Below are 17,120 nucleotides of genomic sequence, written 5' to 3' on the forward strand. Positions count from 1 at the left end.
ACAGACCTTTTCTGCAAAGAGCCAATAGTAAACATTGTAGGCTTTGCTGGCCATACGGTCTCTGGCACCTACTCTCCGCCTGCCTTTTCAGCTGGAAGACAGCCACAGACAGCACATAAATGAATGGGTGTGATCGAGTTCCAATAAGACTTTATTTACAAAAATAGGTGGTAGGCAGGCTTTGGCCCTTGGGCCAGAGCTAACTGATCCCTGGACTTAACATATGAAGGAGATGTTCCCTCCCTCCCTCCCTCCCTCCCTCCCAAGGACCTCAGATGCACTGGGTGGGATAAATCCTCTTCATTCATGATATGTTGGCATCATTGGGCCATCAATGGCCTTTTTTATCTTATGTATGTTTGGCATCATAGCCTAGACGTGTCAAAGTGACCAACAGAGTGAAGGCAGGGTCTGCCACGACCCCAGCCCATCCACGTATAGACAATATAATGAACAACCGTGAGCCTGCCACCCAAACCCAAGATCTGGAATATTTGCTGAAAACCAGCTTTATCTGTGTGCTACTTCCTCTTCTCTGCGCTCTTCCTCCTTAGCTGTATCGTACACCCGCTGAACTTGGGAGTGGTCCCTGCACTGCACTACAACCGGAACACAATCTGTATTGTTTAGTTTTACTTCTGCTTGAACCCTATAAAAAGGATAGTATATCAGGTATGGTCTTTTGGGAGCATTTTGGACCCAGCGTAGTTAGTTCATTCGTGTCACACGTAGGTGTCATTTTTGCCACAGTGTCATAGCATGTGACCCTTGGAGCCTTCTTTCCATAGCTGCTTCTGTTTTGTGCCAGTTCCCAAAAAGCGAACTACATCCCTAATGCATTTGGATCAGAAGGCCTGGCGTCAAAAAGTGCTTTGGGAATGTTTGAACACCACAGCTGGGATGTAGGTGTGGGAAAGGTTCCATCCCTCCTTTTCTTCCCATTTTCACCTTTTTTTTTTTTGTCCCTGGAAAATGTTGATCTGATATTATACTGTTTTTCCTTTGCAAGTACTGAGTGATAGACACTGCCCCACTTAACTGGAGCTGAACAGTGAATAACACACACACAGGACACGTTCTAGTGGAGGATATAGGTAACAAGGGACCACAATGACAGATGGTGATAGAGGGATACTCAGAGAGGTGGGGTGACTGACCGGATATGTGTCTCTGAGCATCCAGCCCACAACCCCTGAATGCGACCATTTGTATGGAGCAGTAATGGCATCCCACAAGGTGTTTTTTGTTTGTTTGTTTGTTTTTCAGTTTTGTTTTAAAATCAATAGCTTGAGTGAGGAACCTTCCACCATCTCACGTCTCCATCATGTGAGTCTCCGTTGTCTGTGGCTTTTCCATTTTAGGTGGAGAAAATGTTTGATCCCAGCCCGGTTTCTCTCACCTGCTTCCGGAATACCATGGGTCAGGGCTGCAGAGCTGCTCAACAATTTGGTCTGAGCCCAACGTGAATAAGAAAAAAGTCCTGGGGCCAAGAGAGCTTTGTCACTCCCTGGCCAAATGAGGATTCCCTGTGGGGAGGGGCGCTGGCCTTTAGTGGGTGCTCAGCTGGAATGCCCATCTGTCGCTACGGGATCACCTCGGTCTGAGGGTGGAGGGGGTGCCGTGGGATCACTGGGTTTAAAGCCGTGGCCGCGATGGGACCCAAACACTGAGGAATGAGACCCTCGTGACTCGGGCTGTGAGCCGCAGTCTAATGAAGGGGCAAGCCTGCCTTGAAGTGTGTTATTTTTGTTTGCACTTTCAAAGGTCATGTTTGTGGCCCGTGTGTTCTAGGTGAGGAATTGTCCCTTCTTGGCCACACTTGAGCTAAAAGTAGGTGTGGGGGATGGGCAGCGAGACGTGGTGGAGGCTGACTCAACTCTGCCTGGACGGTCACTCCCACACTGTCCCCTGGAAGCTGGATGAGACGCCCTGCCCTTTCCCACCTGTCCCGCAGAAGGCTGAAGGGGGGCGGGCCAGGGTACCCCCTTGCCCAGGTCAGTGACGTGGGTAATGAAACAGCCCTCCAGGACTTCCCCTGCCCGCCGCCCGCAAAAAGCTGACCCTCCAGTGATTCCCGGTGGAGATGTCACCGGTAATTTCCATCTCTCATTGGTATCCAGGGGGTGGGCTGGGATCCCAGAAGACAGTGCCTTCACTCCCTGTCGGTCACTTTGACATGACTGGACTATGGTGCCCAGGGCCCTGGGACAGCGCCACCTGGAAGGGTTCTGCCCAGTACTGCCAGGGGGCAGTGGGGACCCCGACACAGTGGCTCCTCCTAAAGGGTCCTCCCCCAGCGGCCTTCCCCACGCATCCTCCCTCCCTCCCTCATGGGCTCTTCCTCTCTGAAACTGCATCTTCTAGAACTTTCCCCTGGTTTTGTGATTCATCCCCCCACTTTTGGGGGCAGCTACCCCGTTCCTGTTTCACTCGTGTGTTGTCAGGTCACTTCCTTGCAGCCCAGCCAGTGAGTCCTCCCCAGACGGCAGCCGCTAGGGAAGGCCTCCGTGGCCGGCCTGCTGGTGGACAGGCCCTCCGTTTGCCCAAGGGATCCACAGGCGGAAGACGGCGCCTGCTGCAAGGTCCGCTGTCCACAGGCAGGTGCGGGCCAGCAGTGACCGACAAGGACCAGGACACTTCGGAAGCAGGGACAGAAGTTCTCCCTCGACAGTGTGACGACTCCAGCCCTGGAGGGGCCGGTGGGCACCCTCGGTTTGGATGTGACCCCGCATTCCACGTGTGCTGCTCTGAGGGTCCTTATGCCTGTCCCCTCCCCTGCCCAGCCAGGTGCGAGGTTGTAGTGTGTATGAGAATATCCAGAATCTCAGAAATGTAAAATAATGGGAAAATTGGTTTTTCAAGTTGGGGTGGAGGGCAGGGGACCCTCTTTCAGGCCATGAGATGCGGGCGGCTTCCTCCCTCCACGTGATGGAGACATGATGGAGAGCTGATGGCGGAGTGCAGCCCACCCTCATCCTGGCTGGAGACGGGAGGCCGGGTGGACTGCACACCACACACCACCCGCTCCAAGGGGCAGCTGGGCTGCCACCTGGGCTCTTACTTGCTGAGCTAACGAGGACTAGCCGAGGAGAGGGGGCATGAACCACCCAGCCTGCGCACCCAGCTTCCCTCCACACTGGCAGCTGGGAGGGTGGCTCTGGGGTTCCAGCCTTTCCATCGCTGCTCCTGGCTCCTGAGAAATGCCATGGATTGGAGTCGGCCCACAGACCACATGCCTCAACGTCCCACGCCAGGGCCACTGCTGCTGCTGCTCTGTCCATGTGGACGGGGGCCTGAGCCACGGGCCCAGCACTCGAGTGTTCACTCCCCAAAATGAGGCAGCCTGGAAGGGGAGACCTGCCCGAGGTCACGGACCACCAGCAGCAGCGTGAGGACAGGACCCTTGTCTGCTGCCCCTCACTTCTTAGCTGCCCGTCCAGCCCCTTCCTCAGCCTGTGGGTGGGGAGGGATTGCGGGGGGCGGGGGTGGCGCGAATCCTCTCAGCATCTCTCCCTTCCGCCCCCCGCCCACCGCCCCATGCCCCGCCTGGTCCTGCCCCTGCCCCTGCCCCCACTCTGCTCCGGGCTCCAGGCTTGGGCTTGCAGGACTGAGCTTGGCTCCTTCTTGGGGTCTTGGCGGAGAAAGTGCAAAGCAGCAGTTCCCTCCACAAAGCCGCACTGTTCTCAGCAAATCCTCCCAGGAGCGGGATGCATTTTTTTCAAATGATTCAGCAGCACGTGAATGGGAAGGGCCCGAGCCCAAGGCTTTGGAGACTGTGACCAAGGCCTCTGGCATGAGATCCTGCTGGGCCCGCAGGGAAAAGGGGGGAAAGGTGGCGGGGCTTGAGTCAGGGGTCCTATCTGGGTCCTGGGGGTCTTGGGAGGGCAACTTGGAAGCTGGGCGGGGAGTGCTGCAGCTTCTCTCTGCATCACCAAGGCGCTTTTAGAGATGTTTCCCTCCTGCTCCCAAGGGGAGCCAAAGCAAAGGGCCAGGAAATGGAGATGGGAGAGCTGGTCTCCATGGAGACGGGGCATCCAGTGGACAACGGCTCACGTGTATGTGCTAGAATCTTGAACAGCACTGGGCAGGCCTGGCAGATCCCCAGGTACCGGGCTCATGGGCAGCGTGGACCAGGGCTGGGGCTGTACTGCTGTTTCCTGTTGTCTGTCCTGCACCCTTCACTCTCCCTGCCCCACCCTCCACTCCTGAAAAAACACATCTGCTCTGAGCAGTTGTCATTCCAGGCGTTTTTGACCCTGGCCTGAGTCACGCTGGCCAAGTCTTGCCCTCACACTGGACACCACAGCCCTGCCGCGGACATCTGTTGGCTCCTGGGGTTGGGGAGGTTTGGGGGACCTGAGGGTGGGTCTGGTCTCTCACAGCTGCTACAGGGATGAAAGAAGCCCTCGGTTCCCTGCAGCATCACAGGGCTGTTTTTAATTACTTCATTTCCCTGAAAGCGGATTTGGAGGAGGTCTGCTCCACCCCTGGCTGAACAGGGCCTGGCATTGAGGCCAGGGAAGGCAGAGCTGAGTGCCTGGGGAGAGCCCCCAGGGTCATGTCCACCATGGGGCAGCTGGAAAGGTGAAGGCTGGGTGCACAGTGAGGTTAGAGGGTCAGGTGGGGCTGGATGCTCCCACGGCCTTCTGGGCACCAGGCCAGCGCTGACGCCATGCATTCCTTGTGACATCTCCCAGGCTGCTCAGCCACATCCCGTTTCCACGTGCTGTTCTGTAGGGAGGGGCGTGGCCCCGAAACCTGGGGAGTCCCAGCGGTCTGCAGTCCATGTGAGCACGACCCTCTTTCTAAATCATCATCCACCCGCCCCCTGCCCCTGTAGCTGGTGCGGTCTGCCCCCCACCCCAAAGAAGCAGATGCAGCCCATTGCAAAGGTTCACAGTGTCTTTACTGTGCTCCCCACAGCCCACTGAGATGGTTTAGTGACTTGTAAGCAGTTAGGGATCCCTCAGTAATCCAGAGCAGGGCTCTGAAAGATATGATCACTTCATTACAGCTTTCATGGGGCAGAGCAGCAGGCTGTGTGTCTGGGGTGTAGACGCAGGAAGCGGGGCACCCCTCATGTTCTGACTCTACCCTTAAGGGTTAGTGGTGGCTGGGATGGAGGCACCCCAGTCCACCCTCCACTGGGACTTGGGGCAAGTTCATCAAAATTCAAAGGTTAGGGGGCCTCCGCCAGGTCAACCAGCCATACAGTGTCACTGTGTCTACCCTAAAGGGACAAGAGACTCATCCCAAGAGGCAGCCTCGGGATGTAGCTGCAGGCATTCAGCGAGGACTTTGGTAGCTCTGTGATTTGAGGGTGTAGACGTCTACCCTCGCGCTGCCCCTTCTCCGGAGAGTGTAGACAAGAGTGTGCAACCCTCCAGCCCTCCCCAAGTACCCCAGCAGTGCAGAGCACACCTGGAGAGCTGGGGGTCCGAAGCCTGGCCTGGAGTAAGTGGGGCCTGGGTCTCCTGTGGGACAAAATCGTTGCTTTCTGAATTCCTCTGAAATGGTTGGCGTGTAGTTTTTCCCAGAGACAAGGAAACGGACCAAGTGACCCTCTACTCTCAAACCAGGGCTCGCATTCCAGGCACAGCAGCAGAGTGGCCCCCACCCACTCTTGATTGGGGCCAGTAGGGTCTTTGGCAAATGTGCCGGCCAGTCGAAAGCCCCTGACCTCTCCCGCACAGCGGATGGCTTTGAGACCCTGTGCCCCTCACCAGAGGGACCACTGGGCATTTTCCATGAGGCCGTGACCAGGACTGAAGAGCAGGGCGGCGAGGTCCGTGTTGATGCCTGTCTCGCTGGGCGCCCCTTCCAGATCTCAGCTGGAGGCTGCAGTAGGTGGGCGGGGAGGTGACTGTGGCCTCTGCTGCTGCTGAGGCACTCTTGCCACCCTGAGTCAGTGCATACACATAAGGCTCACATGGTTCAGGGTTTTAACCTTGTATTTAGATGGATGTTTTCCCAAATCCTGGAGATGCCCGCACCTGTTGCAGGCAGACTCGTGATTTTTCCCTGAGCCGGAAGCTCTGCCTGGGCAGGCTTTAGGGTCTGGGGATTCTGGGGTGTTGAGTGTGTTGGTGCAAGGCCGTGAATGTCTAAAAGTCAGAGTCCTGACATCCACAGCTTTACCGTGCTCTGGGGTCGGGAGCCCATGCCGAGCTGCGTGGCCCCGTTGGGAAAGGTCCTACAGGATACATTCGTACGTGTAGCATATGGCATTCCTCTGGAGAGAAGTTGGGCCCGTGGTAAGACAAGATAATTCAGTTTATTTCAGTGTGACATAAATGAACTTCTGACAGGCAGTTCTCTTTCAGGGCCGGGCTCCCCCATAGACTATGTCCTTGGCTTGGTGTTAATCTCCGTTGCTTCCCCAATAAGGTCTGCAGACACATGAGCACTGAGATGTTGGCGGGGTGTGGGAGAGACTTAAATCGGCCTGGGTTGGTCGAGTGTGCAGCTCCTCTGGACCGGCCATGGCCACAGGGTATGCTGAGGACACCCCAGGTTTCCTGCCAGCCTCCTCCCTGTCCCCTCCCCCCAGGGCAGTGGCACAGTCTGGCCTCCGTTGGTTTTGCCTGGGCTGTTGTCATCTCTCGGAGTCTGAACATAGCCTGTGTTCTTTGGATCGTCGTCCACAACCTTGACTTTCCACCCACCTCGTTCTTTTCCATCCCAAATCTGGCTGGGCGGACTAGGGATTGTTTTTGCAGGCTCCTAGTGGGGGAAGTGACGTCATGTGGTGTCCACAGCCTGAGGGGTGGGGCCAGGGGCTCTGCGGTTGCTTGTGCTTTGAATTAAGTCCACGGCTGTGCATTCCAGTAGCCAACATCTGACAGTGAATTCATCAGCCAGTGTATCACCCTTGATCTCAAACCCAGATGTTGTGTTAACGGCAGAAGAGAAAGAAGAAACAATCTGAGCAGCCCAGGGAGAGGCCATCATTTTTGCGACCGAAGCGGTTAGAGCAGGAATCGTTATAAAGACTCTCCCTCCTACAGCTGCCTCCGGTTCTCCAGGGGCAGGATGGTGGAGCAGGGCTGCTCACTCGTGGGGCTGGACAGGACCTAGGCTGATCTCCCAACCCAGGGCCAAGCACCAGGCCCAGCATGCAGTGGGCGTTTGGTAAACATGAGTCCATGCCTCCAGTTTAACTTCTTCCCAGATTCTTTGGGTCTCTTTGCTTCTCCCCAGCCCTGTCGTTTAAATGGCCTGGGACTCAGAGAGGCCCATCCCTCACTTGGAGTGGCCCCCAGTCTGGAGCTCAGGGTTATGCCCATTGCGCTAGGTGCAGGGAACACATTTCTGAAAGCTTTTCTTGCCTCCTTCTCTGTCCGCCACTGGCAGTTGGGAAGAGTGTGCTTCTTGGTTTTCCTGTCCATCATCTATCTTCCTGCCCGGGTTGGATCTCCTCGAAGGCAGACACTGTTACTGAAAACCTTTCCACACCTTACCCGTTTTTCCCTTTGGGCAACAGGAGGGGGCCCATGCTTTTTGGATTTATACTTAAAAGGCAGTCCGACTCGGAACCCTGAACTTGGCATGGAAGACAGTCCCCACTCTGGCTCGTGCCAGGGGCCGAAAGCTGAAGGTCGGGATGGCTGCAGCCGAGTTGGCTGGGGTCCGCCGTGCTGCTGCCCCGCCCTCCCTCCCTTGTGGGGCCCCTCAGGTCTCCTATCTGTAACTTGCCTGTGGGAGCCTCTGGCTGTGATCAGTTCATCAGCCAATGCTTTGCCTGTGTCCCCCCACCCCACCCCATGCAGAGTGGTGCTGAGCCCAGATGGTAGCGCTGTGGATCCCTGGCACCCACGTGGACGGGTGTGTGCCCAGCATTTCTCTTTCATGGTTGGAGGGTGTTAACACTTTGGGGAAGGTTTCCATAGAACTGGGCTTTGTTTCCTCTCTTGCTTCACTTTCTTTCCTTCCATTTCTCTTTTTTTAAAATTTTTATTTGTTTATTCATTTATTTTTGGCTGCATTGGGTCTTCGTTGCTGCACGTGGGCTTTCTCTATTTGTGGTGAGCAGGGGCTGCTCTTCGATGCAGTGCACAGGCTTCCCACTAGCAGTGGTTTCTCTTGTTGCGGAGCATGGGCTCTAGGCGCGCAGGCTTTAGTAGTTGTGGCACGTGGGCTCAGTAGTTGTGGCACGTGGGCTCAGTAGTTGTGGCGCACGGGCTTAGTTGCTCCGCGGCATGTGGGATCTTCCCGGACAAGGGATCGGACCCGTGTCCCCTGCATTGGCAGGTGGATTCTCAACCACTGCGCCACCAGGGAAGTCCCCGAGGTGCTGTGTTTGTTCTGTCCTGAGCTACACCTGCATCGTGTGTCAGGTACCGCGTCACGTGCCCCCCATCTCTTAGTCCTCCCACACCTTGATGGTGTGCAGATACTGGCGGCGGTGTCTCCATTTCGGATGTGAGCAGCTTAGTCCCAGGGAGGTCAGGGAACTTCCCTGAGGCTACACAGCAGGGAGGGGCTACAGCAGGATGGAGCCCCTCTGCTGCCCCCTTTCAATTAAGAACTCAGACTGCCTGGGAGCCTTAGGAGCTTTTATAAGAGAAAAATGTATGGACCTTGATGTGTGGAATGAAATGGAGTCTCTTGGCTGTTTGGGAGTAGTTTTTGCTTCTTTTTTTTTTTTTAATTTTATTGAAGTATAGTTGATTTACAATGTTGTTAATTTCTGCTGTACAGCAAAGTGATTCAGTTATACATATATATATATATATTCTTTTTCATATTCTTTTCCATTATGATTTATCACAGGATATGGAATATACTTCCCTGGGCTCTACAGTAGGACCTTGTTGTTTATCCATCCTGTATATAATAGTTTGCATCTGCTAATCCCAACCTCCCAATCCTTCCCCACCTCCCCCTTGGCAACCACAAGTCTGTTCTCTATGTCTGTGAGTCTGTTTCTGTTTCATAAATAAGTTCATTTGTGTCATATTTTAGATTCCACATATAAGTGATATCATATGATATTTGTCTTTCTCTTTCTGACTTCGCTTAGTATGATCATCTCTAGGTCTATCCATGTTGCTGCAAATGGCATTACTTCATTCTTTTTATGGCTGAGTAGTACTCCATTGTATATATGTACCACATCTTCTTTATCCATTCATCTGTTGATGGACATTCAGATTGTTTCCATGTCTTGGCTGTTGTGAATAGTGCTACTATGAATATAAGGGTGCTTTTATTGTTGTTTTTTTTTTGGCTGCATTGGGTCCTTGTTGCGGCACATGAGCTTTTCTCTAGTTGCAGCTAGTGGGGGCTTCTCTTCGTTGCGGTGCATGGGCTTCTCATTGGGTGGCTTCTCTTGTTGCAGAGCATGGGCTCTATGTGCGTGGGCTTCAGTAGTTGTGGCTCACGGGCTCTAGAGCATAGGGTCAGTAGTTGTGGCACATGGGTTTAGTTGCTCCGTGGCATGTGGGATCTTCCCAGACCAGGGCTCGAACCCGTGGCCTCTGCATTGACAGGCAGATTCTTAACCACTGTGCCACCAGGGAAGCCCAGGGGTGCTTGTATCTTTTTGAATTATAGTTTTCTCCAGATATATTCCCAGGAGTGAGTGGGATTGCTCGATCATATGGCAACTCTATTTTTAGTTTTTTGAGGAACCTCCATACTGTTTTCCATAGTGGCTGCACCAATTTACATTCCCACCAACAGTGTAGGGGGGTTCCCTTTTCTCCACACCCTTTCCAGCATTTGTTATTTTAGACTTTTTAATGATGGCCATTCTGACTGATTTGCAGTGGTACCTCATTGTAGTTTTGACTTTTTGCTTATTTTCTAATGGCCAGCAGTGTGTTTATTGAACACCTATAATGCAGTAAGCATTGTGCAGGGTGCTGGACCTCTGAAAAGCAGTGCCAAAAAGTTCCAAAAAGCATGCAGAATTAGGTGTACCATAGTAAAATCTGGCAGCATTGCTCCTTTTAGAACTGTTATCTCCTTTGGATGTTCCTGGTTCATTTGATATCATGAGCTGAGGATGATGCTGCGGAAGAGCAAACTTATGACAGGACTAATCTGTTTACTGATTCGCATAAACACTTTTTTTTTTTTTTTTTTTTTTTTTTTTTGCGGTACGCGGGCCTCTCACTGTTGTGGCCTCTCCCGTTGCGGAGCACAGGCTCCGGACATGCAGGCTCAGCGGCCATGGCTCACGGGCCCAGCCGCTCCGTGGCATGTGGGATCCTCCCAGACCGGGGTACGAACCCGTGTCCCCTGCATTGGCAGGCGGACTCTCAACCACTGCGCCACCAGGGAAGCCCTCGCATAAACACTTTTTTGTGCAGCATTGCAATAAGGTATAGATGAGGCAGGTCGTAAGAGGGACCAAGACAAACCTAACCTGTGCTGCCATCCAAGTATCTCAGGGTCAGCTCAGCAAATAGTGAGCCCTAACTGTTCTGTGGTTAGAGCGTAGCTTCTGTCTGTTAGAAGCTCCCAGGGCCCTGAGCAGACGGGTACCGATGTTTACAGCAGAGTGGATGAGAGATGTGGAATATACCAAGTGTTACGGGAGCATGGGCAGAGGGAAGATGGGGAAGGGCTATTTCAGCTGGGTCTTGAAGGATGAATGGAAGTTCTCCAGGCAGAGAGAGGGAGATGGCATTCAAGGCAGAAGAAACTTGCCTGTCTAGAGGTATGGACACCCCTGGGCAGGTTCAGATTCAGGGAGTATTATGGACTGGTGGAACAGCAAGAGTGGGGGACCACCACGGCAGCCGAAATAGTCACTGGCTAGCACCAGGTTGCACAGGGTCTTCTGTTTTAGACAAGGGCAGTGTGCGGCCGAAAAAGATGTTTGAACTGGACGGGACGGGACTGAGAAAAGATAACATGTGCTGGGGAGGGAGGATGGGTGGGGCGTGGGAGGAGACGCTGGGATCAGGTTGACCAGCTACCAAGGGCAAGGCCCTCTGTTCTAGGGTGGCATTTCCTAGATGTGGCTTTGTAGGTTGGGGCCTGGCTCAGCCTGGGAAACAGGAACCTGTGGCCTTGGCCAGTCATGACTCAGGGCCGACAGAAGAAAAAATAAGGATGGGTTTGGGCCTGGGTGGGGCGCTGGGGCTGTGGCGTGGGGCTCTGGTGCCAGGCTGGGATCCAGAGCGCATTTCAGGGGTCCAGGGGGATGGGCACAGATGGAGATCCGTGTGCCTGGGCCTCCCTGCTCTACAGGAGAAGACAGCCCTGCCTGGGGGCTCTGAGATTCCAGCTGCCCATTGGGGAGTGGAGGTGGGAGGCTCCTCTGAGCCTGTCTGCTCCTTGTTTCTTTCTTCTGCTCACACCCACGTGACCCTCATCCAGCGTGACCCTGAACAGCCGAATCTTGGAGGACAAAGCTTTTAAAGCCATTAAAACAGGCCGTGCCACCAGCTGATAAGCCTCAAAATGAAAAAAGGGAGGGCTCTGCCCAAGTGACAGGGTGAACTGCTGATCCGCGCCCTGTCAGGTTATGGGTTGGAGCAGAGTCTTGGCTTAATTGCTAGTAGGAAGCCCTGGGGTGCATGGCCCCCGAGCAGCCTCAGGCCCCAGGGAACATTCCGGAACCTTCCCAGCCTGACCTCTTCTCCTCTCCTTCATCTCGTGTCACGTTCCAGGATCATCCTTCTTTCTGTTTGCCCTTTTTCCTCGGCATCTGTCCCTTATGTCTGCTAGAGATGCTCTTAAATGTCTCCTCCCCCCATTCAACAGTTAAAATGTTCAACCTTCCTCTGCTGTGCCTCTGATAGAATATGTGTTATTACAGAGAATCATCCCTGCGACATCTCTCAGGGACACGTTGAGGACAGATTAGGAGGCTGACAAGATAGACCTTTTAGATGGAAGACCCCCAACCTAAATATGATGGGGCCCCTCGTAGGTAGGTAACTCCCCCTCTGCCTTCAGCCCAAGAGAGCCTGACTGCCAGTAGGCTATAGAGGGTGGGAACTCTCACCATCCTTAACTGCGTGATCAGGATTGCAGACCAGTCAGTGTGCTTCTCTGCTTCCCTAGCCACAGATACATACATACACACTGAGGAGGAAGAAGAAAAGCCCCAGAGCACTCAAGCATGACATCAACAGCGAGCTGTTGTTCAAATCAGTGACGGCCCCAGCAGCCGCCTGTCGTGAGGGACGAGAGCTTCTGCTCTGGGGCCCTGTCGACAGAGGGCTCTAGCTTCACTCCTGGTCATCCCCCTCGGGATGGAGTCCGATGTTGTACCCAGGGCTGGGGTCATCTTGCCCCTCACCTCCCACCTCCCTGCTGCCCCTTGCCCCCTCCTTAGAGCCAGGACAGTCTTTCGGGGACTCTGCTCACCTCTCTGTCTTTGTTTTGCAGTGATCAGGGCCAAAGCCGTCAGTGAGAAGGAGGTGGACTCCGGGAATGACATCTACGGCAACCCCATCAAGCGCATTCAGTATGAGATCAAGCAAATAAAGGTAACGGCCACTGTCCCTGGGTTGCTGCATTGGGCAGAGCTGTGGGAGGTTTGGGAGCAGGGCCGGGGACCAGGCGGGGCTCTCCCACCTTCTCAGTGCACCACTGGGTCCCTAGGACTCGGTCCAGCCACCTCTGAGGCAGACAGCTAGGAGCAAGGGCATCAAGCCACAAGTGGATCTGATTTTCCTTAATCCGTAAATGCTGAGAAGTTGTGTGGGCATGGTCTGTTCCCATCAGCTAGGTTATTTCAGAAATGTGTTATCTTCGTGAGCCTCAGCCTTAAGGTACCAAGTTCACAGCATCTGTGGAACGTTCTGTGAGTGCCTCTTCACCTCTCCATGGCGGGTTCAGAGGCAGTGGGAACTTGGCTGTTGCCTCTGGGAGCCCACGACCAATGCGAGAGCAGATGACCGAATTCCCCCAAACTGCGGGTGGACTCTAGTCTTGCCTGGTTAGCTTTATGTTCTAAGAGGAGGGGGGATTTGGAGAGAGGAGGACGCCTGTGGACAGGTGTGCTAGGGACAACTTCCTGAGAGAGGGGAGTTGAGGAAGAAATGGACATGGCAGCCTGGCCGGTGACGGAGAAGATGCTTCGCCGGGGGAGGGGAGGGACGGGAGGCATTGGGGGCTGCAGACCGAGGGGGTGGTGGCATTTGTTAGGTTTTCAGAATGGTGGTTGTGTTCAAGGTCATATGGCAAGGAGCCCGTATTTGGGAGGGAGGGAGAGGGGAGGACGTGGTGGGGAGGGTGGGAGGACGTTGGGGGGAGGTTGGGAAGACAGGACCAGTGCTGATGGAAGGTTATTGTTGTTGACAATAACTAACTTGGTCTATAAAAGGGAAGAAGATTCTAGGCTCCAGCTGGAGGAACAGCTTTTCGACCTGGTTAGTAGTTGTGGCCATCCATATTTAATTTTGTTACAAAAATAAAAAATAGAACATAAATGTTACCAGAAAGTCAAAGAAATGCTTAATCATTGCGCCTATGTCATTTAAAGAGGTGACCCAGTGTCTCAGTGCCTACACCTCTATTTATGAAGCGGGAAGGACAGCTATCTCTGCTCTCACGACTCATTGAGGGGTCGTGAGAAGGCAGGTGTTGACAGCAAGGAAGCACTTTCAGCCCTTTGGTGACAGACGTCATTTATAACCTTTCTTGGCATGAGCTGGGGTGTAGCTCTTGCAAAGCCAGTTCATCGTGACATTGGGATGACCCTGTTCCATTTGAGTTTGCTTGTTGAAACTCTTCCCCCCAAAACCAAGCAACGCCATTAATCTCGGTTTAGCCACAGCAAGAGTCCTGATGCAGTTCATGCGGAATCGTGGAGCCCGCGTGTCTGTGATCTACAGCCGTGTTTAACCTCCTCTGTTGTGTGGTCCTGGCGCATGCGTGCGCTCCCCTTTCCATTACCCCCACCCCCGCTCACCCGGCTTCCAGCAGCCTGCACCCCCAAAACTGGCGTGGAGGGCAGTTCTCAGGCCACACTCAGGCCACTGCCTGTCACTGTCCCCAGTGGGGCCGCAGGAGCTCCTTGGCTGTGGCTTTCTCACTTCCTGCCCGGGCACTGGAACAATGCACCCCTTCACCTGGGCAGCAGGTCTGTTCCCAAGAGGCTGTAAGAAACTCACAAGTTGAAAAGTCAAACTCCACTTGCCCAAGGAGTTCATCCTAACTGAGAGGTGCCTCTCCGCTCTGGTTCCCGTCAAGTATCCAGTGCTTAAAATTCCTGGAAATACACAAAAGTGGTGATCCTCCGTGATGGGTCAGAATCACCTGGAGATACATAAGCCCCTCCCCAGGGATTCTGAGATGACTTCACAGGTGGTAGGGAGAGCAGGTGTGTGATCTGAGGCGGGTCCCTCTGGATGACAGTCTCATGCCCAGCCTGGTGACAACTGCCACACTAAGAAGTAAATCAGAGCGACTCCAGGGAATCCTGTGCATCAGGAATGGTCATCTTCTAATCTGTCTCACTGGTACATCTCCATCCCCTTTTCCCTGTTGGCAGTACCAGGGGTGCAGGTTGAGGCGCCCCGCCATGTTCGGGATGGGAACGTGGCTGTGCCGCCCAATTCGTTTACGTTCCTCATCCTCCTCTTTCCAGATGTTCAAGGGACCTGACAAGGACATAGAGTTTATCTACACGGCCCCCTCCTCCGCAGTGTGTGGGGTCTCGCTGGACATTGGAGGAAAGAAGGAGTATCTCATTGCAGGTGTGTATGTGGATATGGGCATGGAACGTTCTTAGAGACCGTCCAGGGGCGGGGAGGCACGGCGGCTCGAAGTGGAACAGAGCCCTGATGATACACACAGTGCTATTCGGAAGTCTCGGGGATTCCCTGCCTAATGCCCGTCAGAAAATTAGTGAATTTCCTCCTGTCCTAGGCATTCCCCTTGTTAGAATAGTGGAACCAATGTGACTTAATGGGAAGGAACAAAGTAAACCGGTATTCATAGGAAATGTGAGGTCAGGTGGACTCAAAAGAGGTGAGATGCTGGAAGTGCTCAAGCCTGGACAGGAGGCGGGGAAGGAGAGTGGAAACCTCATTTTAAATCTCTTGATATTATTATGCTCTCTACTCACCTGCTGCTTTGTTCATCGTACCCCTCTTTTTTTTACTGTGATAAAATATATATAACATAAAATTTACCACTTTAGCCATTTTTAGGTGGACAGTTCAGTGGCATGAAGCACATTCACATTGTTGTACAACCATCACCACCATCTATCTCCAGAACTTTCACCTTCCCAAACTGAAACTCCATGCCTGTTAAACTCCCCCTCGCCCCAGCCCTGGCCATCTCCATTCTGCTTTCTGTCTCGGTGAATCTGACTCCTCTAGGGACCTCATAAAAGTGGAATCCTACAGCGTTTGCCCTTTTGTGATGGGCTGATTTCACTGCGCATAATGTTCTCAAGGGTCAGCCATGTTGCAGCAAATGTCAGAATTCCCTCCTTTTTTAAGGCTGAATAATACTCTGTTGTGTGGATAGACCACATTTTGTCTATCACTGCATCTCTTTTAAAAATTATACTCTTTTATTCTTACATAAAATGATTTCCCTTTACTTTTTTCTACTGCCTCCTCTGCCCACCCACCTAGGCTTCCCCCCCGCAGAGTCCAGAGCAGGTGTCCTCATAATCAGCACTATTGACATTTGAGACTAGATCATTCTTTGTTGGGGGGCTTTTCGTATGCATGTAGGATATTTAGCTACATCCCTGGCTTCTACCCACTAATTGCTGTAACATCCTCCCCCGAGTCGTGGCGTCTCCGACATCACCAAATGTTCCCGGGGTGGGGGAAGAATCACCCCGAGTTGAGACCCCCCACCCCGGTCTAACAGAACCTCCAGTGATGCTGTAAATGCTGTATGCCCGTGCTGTCCGGTATGGCCGCCATGAACCACACATGGCTGCTGAGCACTTGAGCTGTGGCTGGTGCAACTGAGGGGCTGGGGCTTTCATTTTACTTCATTGCAATTGATTTAAATGTAAATGTGAACAGCCATCTGCAGCTGGTGGCCCCTATACTGGCCGGTGCTGTCTGGGTCAGCCAAGGAACCTCACTGTCCTCTTCTAGGGAAAGTAGGAGTCAGATCACACACTTAAGAAAAAGGAAGAGACAGGACACCTCCCCTAGACCGACATCCTATTTTGTTCCCCAAATCCCAATTTAATCATAAAATTAATTCCAAGTCCAAATCTCCATGATTTGGGGGATTTTCTTCCGTCCAGGTTATTCACATATTTCGACACATGTTTAGCGGGTGCCCACTGGGTGCCTAGCTCTGTGCTCGGCATGGCAGGAAGTTCAGGAAGAGAGATCCTGGGGCCCTGCTGTTCAGGAAGCCCATGTTCCCACCTTGGGGGGACAGGAGAAGAAGTTAAAGAAAGTAAGATAAGTTTCACACGTGGGGAAATGTGAATAGTGAGTGAATGCTTAAAAGGTACAAAGAGGCAGAGACCCTAGCAGGTGCCAGGACCCAGAAGATGTAGTGTCGGGAGAAGGTACTGACCTTGGCCGTGCAAGGGCAGTGCTGCAGGGAGGGAGGTGCAGCGGGGCCAAGGAGGCTTCTGGAATCTCTCCTTGGACAAGTACCTCCCTCCCTTCCACAAAATGCTCACATCCAGCACCTGCTTCCGTGAGTTTCTTTGTCAATACCTCAAGACTTTTGTCCCTCTCCTTGGGGATAATGGGAGATTTTTTTCCTTCCTTTATAGGCCCTTCTGAACTTCCTAAATTTTTTGACATCTTTATTGAGATATAATTCACACAGCATACAATTCACCCATTTAAAGTGTATAATTCAAGGGTCTGGGTGTATTTACAGAGGTGTGCAACCATCAGCACAGTCAAAAAGAAACCCTATACCTATTAGCTATTACCTTCCTAACCCCCATTCTCCCCTGACCCCAGCTCGCAGCAACTACTAATCTTTCTTTGTAGATTTCTTTACTCTGGACTTTCTTATGAATGGAATCATGTAACATATGGTCCTTTGTGTCTGGCTTCTTTCAGCATAATGTTTTTTAAAGTTTTTAATGTTTTTAATGTTTTGTTCATGTTGTAACATGTATCAGAACTTCACTCCTTTTTATGGCCGAATAATATTCCACTGGATGGATGTACTACATTTTGCCTATCCATTCAGCATTTCACTGGGGT

The 17,120-nt window shown here is 52.8% G+C and overlaps 1 protein-coding gene across 1 annotated transcript in view; it reads left to right on the plus strand.

Moving 5' to 3' along the window:
- TIMP2 (TIMP metallopeptidase inhibitor 2) overlaps positions 1-17,120 on the plus strand; it is a 50,843-nt gene that overhangs the window by 24,191 nt on the left and 9,532 nt on the right. Inside the window, exons 2-3 of the mRNA XM_060083000.1 lie at positions 12,349-12,449; positions 14,555-14,663. Coding sequence (XP_059938983.1) covers positions 12,349-12,449; positions 14,555-14,663 — 210 coding nt within the window. The remainder of the gene's footprint in view (positions 1-12,348; positions 12,450-14,554; positions 14,664-17,120) is intronic.

Source organism: Mesoplodon densirostris, chromosome 18 (assembly GCF_025265405.1).
Source record: "Mesoplodon densirostris isolate mMesDen1 chromosome 18, mMesDen1 primary haplotype, whole genome shotgun sequence".
Classification (NCBI taxonomy): Eukaryota; Metazoa; Chordata; class Mammalia; order Artiodactyla; family Ziphiidae; genus Mesoplodon; species Mesoplodon densirostris.